This window comes from Hippocampus zosterae, chromosome 9 (assembly GCF_025434085.1).
Source record: "Hippocampus zosterae strain Florida chromosome 9, ASM2543408v3, whole genome shotgun sequence".
Classification (NCBI taxonomy): Eukaryota; Metazoa; Chordata; class Actinopteri; order Syngnathiformes; family Syngnathidae; genus Hippocampus; species Hippocampus zosterae.
In genome coordinates, this window is record NC_067459.1 from 6,636,935 (window position 1) to 6,652,444 (window position 15,510).

The 15,510-nt window shown below is 38.8% G+C and overlaps 1 protein-coding gene across 2 annotated transcripts; it reads left to right on the forward strand.

Moving 5' to 3' along the window:
* Nucleotides 1-3: 3 nt before the first annotated feature.
* Nucleotides 4-14,354, forward strand: rab22a (RAB22A, member RAS oncogene family). 2 transcript variants are annotated; one of them, XM_052075304.1, is made up of 9 exons: nt 4-345; nt 3,304-3,383; nt 3,618-3,699; nt 6,797-6,868; nt 7,432-7,538; nt 8,706-8,815; nt 9,368-11,799; nt 12,052-12,212; nt 12,578-14,354. In XM_052075304.1, exons 1-7 carry the CDS (start codon nt 310-312, stop codon nt 9,463-9,465), a joined length of 585 nt encoding a protein of 194 aa, XP_051931264.1. In that variant the 5' UTR covers nt 4-309; the 3' UTR covers nt 9,466-11,799; nt 12,052-12,212; nt 12,578-14,354. The 2 variants fall into 2 exon arrangements, with proteins under 2 accessions (XP_051931264.1, XP_051931263.1); XM_052075303.1 differs by lacking the exon at nt 12,052-12,212 and having other exon boundaries at nt 12,419-14,354.
* Nucleotides 14,355-15,510: the final 1,156 nt, after the last annotated feature.

A 15,510-nucleotide genomic window follows, 5' to 3' on the forward strand; every position in this document is an offset into this window, starting at 1 on the left:
CGAAAAAGAAAAAAAAAAGCAGCCGAAGTCACGTGCCCGCTCTCCCTAGTTCCAAGATGGAGACTGTTGTGTGATGTGCCACTTTCGCTTTTTAGCTTACCTGCTTTTCACAATTATTATCTCACCATGGCGAACAAGGACCTTTAATTAATTCTCAGTTACTCCTTTACTTGTGACCACCCCCACCCCCGACGAAGTGAACAGGTGTCGCCCTTGAAAAATTATTGAAGAGAAGTTCGCTCAAGGAGGAGAAGTGGGGGGAACAAAAGTGCCAATGAAGATCAAGTCAATGTAAACCTGGAAGCAGCCATGGCGTTAAGAGAGTTAAAAGTTTGTCTTCTGGGGGTAAGTGAGCAGCTATTTTCTTAATCAACGCTCCACTATTTCCATTTGTTGTTGTACATGTATCATGACATGGATTTCATCATCAGGTTATGCAAATCTTAGTAGCTCGATGCAATTGCGATCTAATTGGAGAGATGTGTTATAAATGTAAGTATTTTAAAGTTACAAAAGTGGCAAAGCACAGGAGATAGCGAATTAGCTCTTATGCTAATGGTAGATTCTCACATTCCCGTTAAACTTTACTTCAAGAATCTTCCAAGTTTAGCCCATCTCAGCTCAGCATCTGTTTGCATTTTTTACCGGAAGCAAGTAGAGATGGGCAGGTACTTGTTACATATAAAAAGTAAGATCCTAAAAATATTAAGTCAAGTAAAAAGGTAACGAAGTAACTTAATTTTTAGTATATGTTGATATCAAGCCCTGATCATATATCTGAAAGCAATTCTAAAATACAGTAACAAAGTATTGATAGTTTTTTTGTTGCTGTCCACCACTGTAAATAAATTGTACAGTATTTCTACGTCGCACAGAGAGGACTCACAAGGTGCTTCGTATGGACTAATGTAGTCAATAATATGTACATCCAGTCAATAACCCTTTCAAAACCAGAATTTTAGTAATATTCCGGTTGCACAACCTCATGTGAGTAACCACAAAAACTCTAAGAAACTCATATTTGGGTTTTTAAATATCCGCAGACGCCTGGGTTCTTCCTTTTTTCACCTGAATATTTGGTCGTGTAATGCATGTTGGAATATCTTAACTGAAAGGAACTTTGTTTTGTGTTCTGCGCATACTCTGTCTACAAGGAATCTCGGTCTTTTGAGTACAGGAATTACTTTTATGCATGACATCTGGCACACAACCCACTGGAAATACACAAGTGGAGGTGTGGTACTTTATTACTGTAGTGAATGATATGAATACTGCAGAGTGTCTTTTATGGTAGGAAATAAAAAGTGGCGTCATGACGTTGTGCCTGCATCGTGGTTTAGATGGTGGTGTATTTCAATTGATCACAATTACTATGTGCATTATTATCGTATCTTTGTTTGCTCACACACATCAACGGGTCATTGTGAACGTTTCAGAAAGCTGATTTTTTACTTTAACCCAAATATCAATGGCATAAAATGTAGGTGCCTATGGAAATAATAACAAGCATTCTACAGTTAATCTGAGTAAAATACAAACCATAACAGTCAAGTCTAACTGGAATGTCTACTGAAAACAAATGGGTCTTTAACTGCTTTTTAAAAAGAGAAAAAGGCAGCTCTTTGCTCAAATGGAAGTGCATTCCACATTTTTGGAGTCATCAACTGCAAGGCTCTATTACCATTTTTTAAATCTTGAGCGAAAGACATTATGTAAAGGAGGTCAGCAGACCATAGTGACCTAATAGAATAAAACGTTTTGAAATGCCTTGGATAAGAGACAACAGAAATTCTCTCTCTCTCTCTCCTCTCTCTCTCTCTCTCTGTCTCTCTCTCTGTGTCTCTCTGTCTCTCTGTCTCTCTGTCTCTGTCTCTCTGTCTCTCTGTCTCTCTCTGTCTCTCTCTCTATATATAGATACAGTATATACCGGTAGTTATATATCTATAACTTGTGTGTGTGTATGTATGTGTGTATATATATATATTATATAAGCATACATACTAGGGATGTGAATCTCAGCACTGAGGACGATTAGATACACATCACGATCCACTGCCAGCGATGCGATACTTAAACGATACATGGAATTTTCTGGCGATACGATGCGATACGTTTCACCGTCGTCACGATGCGATACGATTCGATACACATTGAGTTCAAATCAATGCGATACGATACAATGCAATTTGTTGCGATATTGTGCAATTAAACATGATGCAAATAAGCAAAGAAAAAAAGCTTTTAAAAAGATGGAATTCAGTATGGTATTACAAAAAGGATACCACTTTATTCCTTATAAAGAGTAGAACTTGTAAAACAACTTATTTAAGCCCTTTCACAATTGGGTTTTGTGCAAAGAAAATGTAAACAATTTGGCACCTGAGACTCACAGCTGTTGCTATAGTGTAAACACAAACAGACTCTCACTGAGTGTCTTATATGAAATATTCATATATATATATATGAATATATATATGAATCTCTAGCGCAAGATGTCCACCCATCCACTGTAAGTGCAACTCTTTGCGCACTATTCAGCGACACAGTAATCTCACTTGTCACTTTGTTGTACACATCGGGAATATGTTTGTAAGTGAACACAGACCTGTCTGGCATTTTATACCTGGGTTCCAAAACGTGCACGAGCTGTCTGAAACCCTCGTTGTCCACCACGCTAAGGCTGGAAGTGGGTCTGCATATTTGTGGTGCTGCCGTTGTATGGCTTCTTAGTGCGACATTCCTTGCAAATTACGGAGGTTTTATCAAGCTTTCCGTCTTTCTTTTCGAAGCCGTAGTATTTCCAAACATAAGATTTGAATGTTGCGGCTGCAGTAAATATAGTAGTTTCCTTGCTGCTGCGTGCGCTAACTTCCATAATGTTTCGCTCGTTGTGTACTGGACTGTATGTGACGCACGGCTACCGTCCGTATTCAACACAAAACGCAAAGCAATGATGGTGCATTCATTGCGCCTAGGAAGGGGCAGATATATGACGTTTAACATGAATATAACGGCGATTGAATCGGATTTTACCGGTACCCATCAATGCATCGTGATGAATCGCGACTTCACCGATACCCATCAATGCATCGTGATGAATCGCTATTTCACCCGTCAATCGCGTCGTACCCAGTGAATGAGCCGATGCACTCGGATCGCGGGCGTGCGCATCGATGTATCGATTAATATCGATTATTTTCCACACCCTTAATACATACACAGTCACATATACAATATTGTGGGGTTTTTTAAGTTATTTTATTTTGCGTCACATTCTACTTTTTGTGTTTGCTTTCTCTGTAGGACACTGGTGTTGGCAAGTCAAGTATCGTCTGGAGATTTGTGGAGGACAGCTTTGATCCAAACATCAACCCAACTATTGGGTAAGTTGCACCGTAGCATGCAGTACATGTGTCTAACGTACTTCTCATGAATTATATCTATGATCGTGATTGATACTTATATTTCCTTTCGTCAATGATTGTCTTGCACCTTGTCATGAAGAATCCGTTTTGAATTATCCAACAGTTTCTTTCCTGATAAAAGTACTACTGTAATCATAAAAAAGCATAGTCATACATAGGTTTTCTTCTCTGTGTTTTGTCATGTATCACCAGGGCATCTTTTATGACCAAGACGGTGCAATACCAGAACGAGCTGCACAAGTTCCTCATTTGGGACACAGCAGGACAGGAGCGGGTTAGTCTCTTTCACTTGCAGCCTTGTTTGTTTTATTTAAATAAATTAGTCCATATTCTATACTTCAGCCGTGTATACACATGCAGTGAGTATTCGGTCTACACACACCCCTGATCAAATGCCAAGTTTTCAAGATAAAAAAAAAGACCAAGATAAATCATTTCAAAACATGTCCCACTATTTGACCACTAACCACTACAACTCAATTGGAAAATATATATATCTTCTCGAGGGGAAAAAAGTAAACAACTGAAAAAGAAATTCCATTGCACAAGTGTGTAGTCAACCAATCACATTCGAACTTGTGTCACCCGGAAGGACAGGACACACCTGCCACAATTTAAAATGCTTCTGATTACCCCCCAAATAAATGTAGTAGGCTTTTCCTGACTTGTTTTTTTCTCGAGCAGAAGAGGTGTTTGGAACTGTTTACAATTCCTTCAAATTTGCCTAAGGCCTCAGTTCCAGGTGAAGAAAAAATGACAGTTTTCAATTGCAATGTAGTTCAGAGATTTCTTATATTTATTCTTTGTAGTAATCAAGTCGCGATTTCAGGTGGAGACGTGGCTATGTCTGCTGCGTTGGCCATCTTGAGCACTACACTATGAAATCAGTAAACACATGCCCCCGTGTCCCCCCTCATCCTTTTCAGGCTTTGCATATTCTCCCCCTGCCTGCATGGGTTTTCTCTGGGCACTCCGTTCTACTCCCACATTCCAAAAAAAAACATGCATGGCAGGTTGATTGAACACTCTAAATTGTCCCTAGGTTTGAGTGTGAGCGCAGATGGTGCCCTGCGATTGGCCTGCATCCAGTTCAGGGTGTCCCCCACCTACTGCCCGAAGGCAACTGGGATAGACTCCAGCACCCCGAGATCCTTGTGAGGATAAAGTGGATTGGAAAATGGATGGATGGATGGTTGGATGGTTTGAATGGCCGTGGCTTGGGAAAGTGCACCTCTGCGTTATTTCCAGGCGGGGGCAACATTTACTTTTCCGAGAGCCAAACATGCAAATTGGTTCTCTTGAATGACTGTACCAGAAATATGTGACAAATGTGATGAGATTTGCATTCCTCACAATACACAGGAGGCAAAGAACTATTTTAAAACATATTAGATTTGTGTATTAATTGTCCTGTCAAAGATAACCAAGAAGAAGGTGCCTCTTTCCTGTTTGATTCCTGTTTTGTTTGCACTAGAAAATACTTGCCATTTCTGCACATGCCTTTCCCTTTCTTGCTTTTCCTGCTTTGGTCCCACTGGCGTACTCTTCTGACAGGTGCGATAAGAAGCACGTCGTCTTTTATCCTGCTCCTCCTCTCCTTTGCAGTCTTCAGCTGCGGTTAAGATAAGAGAGGAGGATGAAACCCAAGCTCTGTGTTTTACCGTCACGTGTCAAAATCACTGTCGCTTGCTTGTCCTTCTCTTTGATTAATGCCCACTTTATCGTTCAACATCCCTTTACTTTTTATAGCAGCAAGATCAGTTTCCTAAAGTTGGTTCGTTGTTTGACACTTTCCGAAGTGGCACTGCTACCTTTTCTGGACGAGCTCCTTTGGAGCTCATGCTTGTCAAACTACTGTATATGGATATTTCTGTTTATTTATAATACTTTGTGTACTCAGTTTACAATGTATTGTAAATTAATTGTCTTGAGAAAAGGGCACCCTAGTGATAGACATGCCACTATTTTTCAATTTTTCAAGTAATGCAATTGGTGTTGGATTAATTACGCTTTTCCTCTCAAACTGAGCAGACAGATCCATTCATATGCAAGCCACTACACAAAGTGAAATAGTTACTGATTTTGACGACAATAGCTTACAACAAAAAAGAAATTCACGAAATACATAAAATGAAAGAAACAGTAGTCAGGATTTTTTTTAAATACAGTGGTGCCTTTAATTTATTCTGTGTCCACGCTGTTAATTCAAAGCACTCATATCTCAAATCTTCTTTCACCTTTGAAATGAATGGAAACACCATTAATTGTTCACACCGGGCCAAAATAAAAAGTTGGCAGATTGGCTTTTAATAACAACTACACTCTATGATATTATACTTCCGAAAAACATTTGGTCATGACACAATTCTAAGGACTGTAAAGAAATGTCCCAGTTTTTCGCAGTAAACCACAGTACTATTGGACATTTGCAAAGGATAAATAACATCAGTAATTTTACATTATCGTTTGACATATGTTTCTCCAGCTTTAGTGTTGAAATATTCATTGCTTAGAGTTGCAACCCAAAAACACAGATGCTATTCTGTGTTTGTTTTATGTGGACAATGTGTAATTCTCTTTCTTGTATGTTTAGTTGGACAGTAAACCTCAACTGGGAGTGGCAAAAAAAAAGCAGCTCATAGTGGCTGATACCTCATCGTAAGTCGGGTCATTCGTTTTTCAAGGCACCACTGTATAGTAATTCGGTTGTGTAATGAATCTAGACTACATATGTATTAGTTTTCCTTTTTGTATTGAACTACTTACCGGTAAATGAAATTACATTTGTTTGCTTTAGCCCATATTCTAATTTGAGATTCACTTTATATGTATTTTGGTTTGGTTGCCAGTGGTAAAAGCGCACTGAAATACAATTGACTCAATAATCGAATAATCAAGTCATCGAAATGTGAAAATAAGTCGAAGTTCCTGCCTCTCCAGAGAGAATTTGGTTTGGATTGAGCTGAAGGTTGTGATGAATTAAGGATCAAACGCACATGCTTTTCCACTCAAGTCATAATTGTGGCAGCTCTCCTGACATCCTGCTTGTCTTTCTCTTGATAGCTTCCATGTTTAGCTTTTTTGTTTGCTTGTTTAATTCAAACCGCTCACTGTAACAATATGCTGTTATAGCATTTCTGTCCACATTTCTTTGGTTTGTTGCAATTGTTTTATTGAATCCAATAAAATACACTCTAGTGTTCAGTCTGCAAGGGATTAGCTACAACCCATAAAACGTACAGGTAGGAGAAAAATGAATGCCAGTACAGCTAAATACTAGTGATTTTAGTTGTCCCCATATTTATAAAACTATATATTTTTCCTCCACGTATTGCCTTTTCGTGTATTTTCATATTGTTGTCCTCCCATAGTTTCGAGCTCTGGCACCAATGTACTACAGAGGCTCCGCAGCGGCCATCATTGTTTATGACATCACTAAAGAGGTATTGTTCCTATTCCCAGTTACCAAAGCCCGTGCAGAGAGTGCAGTTTCTTCCTTATTTGTCTGTAAATAACACCTGGACTTATTGAATTCTACAGTAGATGTGTAACTGTTTGTTCTGAACCATGTAAAGATCTACGTACTTGGCAGTAGCACGCCCTTCCCACAGCTTTAGTTTGTATTTCTGTGGAGGGAAAGGTTGAAGCATTTTGGAACGTAGATCCGAAAGCCTCTCATTTCATCTGTCTGGAAAGCCTCTCATTTCATCTGTCTGTAAACTCTAAAGTTTCAGCTACCAGCTAATTATTCTAGCTTAGCAAAAACAACTGGAAACAGGAGGGAAACTGCTGGCTTAGCTTTCGCCAGCAACGGCAGATTTCACAGTGCTGGCGACGATGCGACACTTGTATGTGTTAAAAAAACAAAACAAAACATTTTTTTTTTTTTTTACAGGAGTATTGGCGGTCTTTTGATTATTTTCTTTTTAACACTGGGAGCAGTGCTCGGATACCGCTAATAGAAGCTTGTCAATGCGCAGTACATATTATTTGCTTGTGCCGCCAGGAATCCTTCCAAACTTTGAAAAACTGGGTCAAGGAGCTGCGTCAGCATGGTCCTCCCAATATCGTGGTGACGGTCGCTGGCAACAAATGTGATCTGTCAGACGCCAGGTGAGCCTCTGAGAAATGGAAAAAAATCTAGTCTAGGCATACTGTATAGTACCCCCAAACGCTGGCCTGTTTCTAATTTTTTTGAATCATAATCCTTTGAGATCAATTATATTTGTGAAATAGTGAACCCCGCCTATTTGTGGGTTACTTTCCACAAAGTCACAATTTTTCTCTTGCTGTCTCTAAAGACACTAAAGTCCTGACAAATAGGAAAGTAGTAACTGTGTCAAGGAAGTACTGTATTGTTAAAGTGACACTTAAATTCTTTATGTCTTGGAAGAGCTAAATTTCATCTAAATGCTAAGGAGAGTCTCCCAAATGTTCATGTGCACATGCAAACCTCTGCTGCAGGTTAACGAATCAAATCATCTGGAAGGCATTCATGAATATTTCAGTAATTGGTTACCGTTTTTAACAAGTCTAAGCAAAAATGTTAGCTGAAAGTACCGAAGTGACGAAAGGGCCCCCGCACCTACCTTTTGATGGCGAATCCTCAAAAGGATAATCAAACTTTGACCCTATGCTCTGCCCACACAATATGCCAAAAAAGATTTGACATCTATCATCTATCTAGTAATTTACCCCAAATGGTGCCTTTTAGCTAAAATAACTAACTGCCTAATCAATTTCAGGCATCGGTTATGGAATTTTTTTTGTGGTCATTTTTTAAAATGCACCCTGTCGTGATTGACATGCACACCCAATTAAGATACCCGAGTCTGCGGATAATTTTTTTTCTTTAGAAGGGGGCGCGACTGAGAGTTTTGCGAGATCTTGTTCGAGAATCCCTATTATGTACTTTTTCATTAGGATACAAGCGGTAACCAAAATTGGTGAATTTTCAGGGAATTTGAGAAGAAAGTCAGAAGAATAATAAACAGCAATTCCAGGCGAGTCCTCTGCTTATCAGTTAGCTATTAATATTTTAAGAATGATGAAACACTCCTTAAACAAGAACAAAAATGTTGTTCCAACAACATAATTTCCAGAGTTTTAGGAGACTCTACTGTAGTTCTTGCATTATGTTTTCCTCGAGGAGAGAGCTCATCTACAGGTATGTATCTTTAACTGCAGAGTTACAACGGAATCTTTCTTGGTCATGGTTGAAATTGGACAGTCTGTGTTTGTGTGTTGAAACATAACCATTTTGGCACGCACCGGTTGCAGGGAAGTCTTGGAGAAGGACGCCAAAGACTACGCTGACTCCATCCATGCCATATTTGTCGAGACCAGTGCCAAGAACGCCATTAACATCAATGAGGTGTTTATAGAGATCAGTGAGTATTCCTTGAGACTTGCAGAGAACAAAAAGACCATTAATGAAGCACATTACCGATAATCCAGTTCTCGGTATCCAATAATCCCAATTGTGAGTCAGGGCCCAATCTTTTATTGTTATGATGTTCATATGTTGTCTGTTGACTTACACAATAAAAGTTAAGGGACAAAAAAAAAAAAAATAAGTCCTTAAGTGTAGTTAATCAGGAAGCCACGCCCAATGATGAGGAGATACCAGTTAAAGTTACTCGATAAAATGACAGTTAGCCGAGCTTCTTTTTTATGTATTTTCCTGCAGTCTTGATGCAGTGTGGCACTTTGCTGCCTCTCACAAGTCAGTCATGGCACTACGAGAGACATCAGGGTTTGGGGAAGTGTCGAAACAATTGTTGGTTGAGTTATCCTTATGTGTGTGGTTTGCTGTGTTGGTCATCTCGAACACACCGCGCATGAAAAGAGCAGTGAGCCCATACCGTTTTTTCCCCCTTGTCATTACGAGGTTATAAATTGGTATGTGTTTAGCCCTGTTCAGTGTGTGTTTCTTCACATAGGTAAGCGCATCCCTGTCACAGAGGCGGCCGGGGGAACATCGGGAAAAGGTTTCAAACTGGGGCGGCAAGAATCAGAGTCTCGCAGGACATGCTGCTGATGATACCAGTGACTATTTGTTACGTTTTCGTCATTCTTCCATTGTACTGCGACATAAACAATGCTCACAATATGGATTTTGGAAGTGACAGACAAAAGCCTACAAATAACCAGGCTGGTGTCGCATAAGGCATAAAAGTGATTACTTTTAATAGTTGCTTAAATTATTGGCTTTAATTATTATTTCTCACCATGAAGAAATAGACATCCGTGACATCTGTGCAAACCGTAATTTCGTATGATCCACTCTTCACGTTGGAAAAAGTGCATGTCAACTGCAAATTTCGACATTGATAAACGATGTCAACTGAAATTTGACATTCTCTGAACTTTTGAATACGCCTCCAGTTGTTCAATGTTGCAACACTTTTTGCACAGCTTGCTGTTGTCTAACAAAGTGTTTCCAGTACATTTGTCGGTTCAATTACAATTTGTTTTTTAAGCAGTCCTCTTGACTGCTCATTATCACATCATGAGACCAAGATGACTCCTTACTCCTGAAAAACAGTGACTCTTGTGAGTTACCGTTTTTCAGGGTTTTCAAGGCTTCAATCAGGATGTTATCAGAGGCCTCTGGTTTTCGACTTAATATAGAGACCCTGGAAGAGTCACAGAAAGGCATGGAAGTGGACATTTATTGGTAATTTCATGGCACTTATTCTGAATTTTGTTGTTCGGGTCCTTGTTTGAGAACAGCAACTTATGTAAAAAGTTCTTGAAAACGTAAGCATTTCAAAAGGTTAGAGAAGGCCAAATAAAGTTCACCTTTAGAGGTTATGGTGTGTTTTAGGTCCATCTTGAAAAGTCACCCAAAACTTCAATATCCCGATGAACCTTTTGTGATTTGTGTATTTTTCATAGTTCATCTTGTCAGCTTGTAGTCTTTCCAACTTAACTTTGCTGATACGTAAAGCAACACACCACTGAAAATGCATTGCCCTTCATTCGATTAGGCAGCAGTGTGTACAAACATCCATCCATTTTCCTAGCCGCTTTATCCTCACAAGGGCGCGCTGGAGCCTATCTGCCCGAAGAGCCGTCTTCGGGCAGTAGGCGGGGGACACCCTGAACCGTTTGCCAGCAAAACGCAGGGCATGTATAAACATGAATACTGCAAATATCAATAACATCTTCTTCCCTGAAAAAAACGGGGTAAACCAATCAATTGTCAAAATACAGAAATTCCCTGCACAGAGCCATATTGACCAATTTTGAACAGGTCACATTTTCACTGTGACACAAAGCGTGCTATAACATGGCATTGTTCAGTTTTGACTTGTTTCCTGGTCTATTTTGCAATAAAAAGCGTTCCGTCTGAAAAATGTGATGGATCTTCCCCAAAACCTATGTGCGCATGTATTATTGTGCCCAAGTTGTATTCAGAAAATATCAAACGAAAGGATCAATATTTTGTCAGAAGTGATACCTACTCACATACCTCCTTACAGAACAAACTTTGTCATTAATGTACAAACACCGTGATCGTGCTTCATGTTTAGAAAATGCCCAAATATTGTGGATTTTTTAGAGGTCGTAAGCTGTTGCTTGTGAAGAAAGCAATGTTGGGAGCCGGCTCTCATCTGTAAAAAAATAAAAATAATAAATGTTGCGACTTTGTATTCAATATTTTCGGCGTATGATTTGGGCACGCATATACAGTACATACAGAATTTTGGCGAGAATCGATGATGTTTTTTTAACGTAAAGTTTTTCATAGAAGGCCCTTTGGTGGCACGCAGGCTGTCTGCATTCGCCGGTCACTGCCATTATAAATGTTTTATTTTTTCTCACAGTTATAATGGATAAAACATGAGATAGCATGCATAACTATCTAAATGATGGTAATAATTGACGATGCCGTACCACATTTTATGGCAATCTAGATAAACCAGTGAAAAATTAACAATGCTATTTTAGAGCACGCATTACATCACATGGGCTATTCAAAATTGTTCAAGGCGACGCTGCGCAGAGTACCAGTATGTTTTTATTTTGATATTTCATCGACTTAACTTTTTTTTTATTTTAGGGAATCGGATGTCATTGATTTGCACTATTAATGTTTATGTATGCTGCCGAAAACCGAATGAAAAACAATTCATTTTCATTGGTGCGTTGCTTTAATCACTGCTTCCCCATCTGCATTTCAGTATTCTTATCTCTTTTGTGTGCAGTAAAACTCTATAATGCCTGACCTATATTAAAAGAAAAAAAATAACTAGTTTAAGAAGCAGACGCGGAGCGATGTCAAAACACGCTTTGACCCCTGATTGGCTTTTTTTCTGTCATGAATTAGTTTGTCTTCTGCGGTGTTTTGGGTTTGTTTGTTTTTTTCGTGATTGAAGCTTCAGATACTTTACTTCAGAGAAGTCTCATTTCACACAATGATTTGGTAATTTTTATTTGTTTACTTGTCAGTGGCAAGCCAACCCAACATCTTCATTGTTATTTTCATAATGTGATTCCGTGGAACTCCCAAAGTTGAACACAATCTCTTCCGTAACGTTGGTTGGAAATAATGTTGAATGAATTAGTTGGCTTCAAGCTCAGACTGGCGGCCATCACAAAACCTTATCTCCACAGGCAGTTTTTCAAAATAACATTTTAAAATTCCTAACAGTCAAGAAAATATAAAGAGTCTACAAAGTTTACCAAACTAAGTATTAAAACTAAAGTAAAACTGCAAAAAAAGTAGAACTCCTGCCCCTTTGAAGATGCCTCGCATTTGCATTATGGACAATATAAGTGGTTTTTTTTTGGTTGTTGTTGTTAGCAAGCGTATGTTCCTCTTCCGCCTTTACACAACTTAACACAAATCCAAAATATATGTATTAAATAGTGCACAGTCCAATGTCTTACTGAATCCTTTTCGAAATTGAAGGTCCCCCATGTGCTTTAAATGCTAACTTTAGGACAAAATTTCCACCATCACAAAACCTTATCTCCACAGGCAGTTTTTCAAAATAACATTTTAAAATTCCTAACAGTCAAGAAAATATAAAGAGTCTACAAAGTTTACCAAACTAAGTATTAAAACTAAAGTAAAACTGCAAAAAAAGTAGAACTCCTGCCCCTTTGAAGATGCCTCGCATTTGCATTATGGACAATATAAGTGTTTTTTTTTTGGTTGTTGTTGTTAGCAAGCGTATGTTCCTCTTCCGCCTTTACACAACTTAACACAAATCCAAAATATATGTATTAAATAGTACACAGTCCAATGTCTTACTGAATCCTTTTCGAAATTGAAGGTCCCCCATGTGCTTTAAATGCTAACTTTAGGACAAAATTTCCACCCTGCCATTGCCCACCCTGTCAGCAAGCTCACATATTTTGCTATTTGCATATATATTGTCTACTTGCTGTTGATTTATTTAAAGAAAGTGTGGTAGCGTGAGTCACATGCAGCATGACATCTCCTTAATACAATGAATATGAAGCTCACCGGAAGGCTCCAACTCGCTCGCAATGAGTATTATAGAAAATGGATGGAGGGACCTTTGCTGTTGTGTTTTTAGCTACCGGTACATGCTATTCACAGTGCATCCGGACAGCAATCACAGTGCTTCCCTTTGTCTATATTTTAACTTGCAGCACTATTCCAAAATGTACTGTACATGGACATCGGCTGCAACATATACTTTCCGGATGCACTTTATGTTAGCATTTGTTTGATGAAATGACTTTGTGTATGGCAATGGTATTTTTGGCATTCTAACAGCCACACCCCTTCCAATGTTGCATGTTCAATTTCTGAGGCTGCCGTTATCTCGCGGACTTATCTGCTAGCTAACAGCCAAACAGATTGATCAATTGTCATGGACAGCCAACACCATTTTGCATACTACAGCTGATGACCCATTCATTTCAATCAGATCCAAACAGCACATTGACGCAAAAATCTCTTAATGCATAACGATTCTAAACGTTGCTTGTTATTTAAGTTTGTTCCTGCTTGTATGACGAATGTTTTGGGCAAGATAGGCATGCCTGTGAGCATTTTATTTCATGAAACCATACATGTGGATGGTATGATAAACAATGACTTCCAAGCCATGTTTTTGCTCGCTATGGTGTGAAAGTTATGCTTTTGATTGATATTGACGGTAAGAATCAAACATTCTTTACTACAGACCGATTATTTTAGTTTGCATTTAGATCAATTTTAAATTTGTCCATAAAACATACCGTTAATATAAATACATTTGGGCAGAGTATCAAGAGATCTAAAAATACTGTGTCATCGTGAAAATGGCAGGAAAGTCCCAGGTATTAAAATTTCCAACCCTGGCAATGACGTAGCTCTGCCCCTGCGTCTTGAAAATGCAACAATGTTGATGTTATTTTGTCGTCAGCTTTTACTTGATATGATCTGTTCAGGTGCCAATTTGGAAGCAATATTTTTACCAACGAACGTACATGTAACACTTATGATTGTGGACATAGTATAATGATTTCAAGTGAAACTACCATAACTGTGTTCAATTGTTGGAAGTGTAATTGTGAAATTGTGATTGCAAAGGCTGCTTCATTCTGTAGAATAGGGAGAAGCTGTGTGTGCAACTGTTGCATTAAATACAACGCCAATAGTCTTGGGCTGGCCCCGGGAACATGATTGGTCACTGTTATGTACAGTATATTCTACTTTGTATGGCATTGCGTTGCACAAAATTAAATGGCTATAATCTGTATTGAAACTGTTTTGTGACAATGTTACGCATATACATTTTCGATAATATCAGCACTGTCATTGTGGTAATTATATTTGCCCTTTCAATGTGTTACATACCGACTGCGACTAAATGCCTGCAAAAATACACTTGTTTGCAGTGTATTTCCAAATGTGTACAAAGGGAATTGTCAGTTTCTTTGTTAATAAAAGGTTGACAAAAATTTTGCATCTTTGTTTCACTCTTACAAACTTAATGTACTTTATTTGTTTGTTTATTTATTTATTTTAGATGCCAGGCATAAAACTGGAGTGGAAGGAGATATTGCACTCTTATCTACTTGTCAAAGTAATTTATTAATATTTGGTCCTGTATTTTGGTTATTAAGCAGGAAAATGTGAGTGGAAAGCCAATTCGACAGGTGAAGGTGTTTTGATTTATTAGGTACAGTACTATGGCACAATTGATGACATGTAAGTCATATTTCTTTGTTTTTCGACTGTGAGTGACACTGCTGCTGACCATATTATAATGAGTGCAATAGCATCCGCAATTAAATAATGTGCAATGCAACTGGGCAGATAACGCAGGGCTTTAGGGCCGGCCCCAAACTCTAAGGTCCCCCCACAAGAGACAACTCATTTTTGCCGATATCAGTGACAAAATAATACCACTGCTTTGTGCAACAACATCATGTTGGCTGGAGTCAATGAACAGTTTCTTCGAAGCTTTTAATAACAGAATATTCCGGGCGCCCACAGTTTACAGACAATGGCTGCGGTGGTCATGAGTGCAAAGCAGGAAGAGATTCACATATTTATATTATCAGAAGGGCGGTCCCAAGACACATGTTGTGACATCATAACTTTCATTTCAACCATTTCTTAGTTTGTATCAACTGGTGCATTCCAATGTTTGTGTGTCTCCAGTAGGGAGTGTTCCAATTTTAAGTGATGATTGCTTCAAGGACGCCAAGCTACGCTGCGGGCATGGGAAAGTTATAGAGCATGACTGAATATGAGCAGATTACACACTTCATGCTCTGAGAGACAGCTGATATTTGCTCATAACAACGACAACACTGGAAACCCCCATAGACAGTTCAATGACGTGTTGGGATTAGGGAATATTCATAATGGGTGCATGTTACAGTGGCTTAGATGTGTGTGCGTGTGTGTGTGTGTGTGTGCGTGTGCGTGTGTGTGTGTGTGCGCGAGTGTGCGTGTGTGTGTGCGCGTGCGTCCCTGCGTTTGTGTTTTTATACAATTCAGTACACGTGTTGTTTAGAATTCGTTTGTATTTAACTGTTCGTCTGTATTTATTACGTACACTGCATTTTCATTTTGTGTTTTGGTTTGTTTTCTGACGTCCAATTGTTA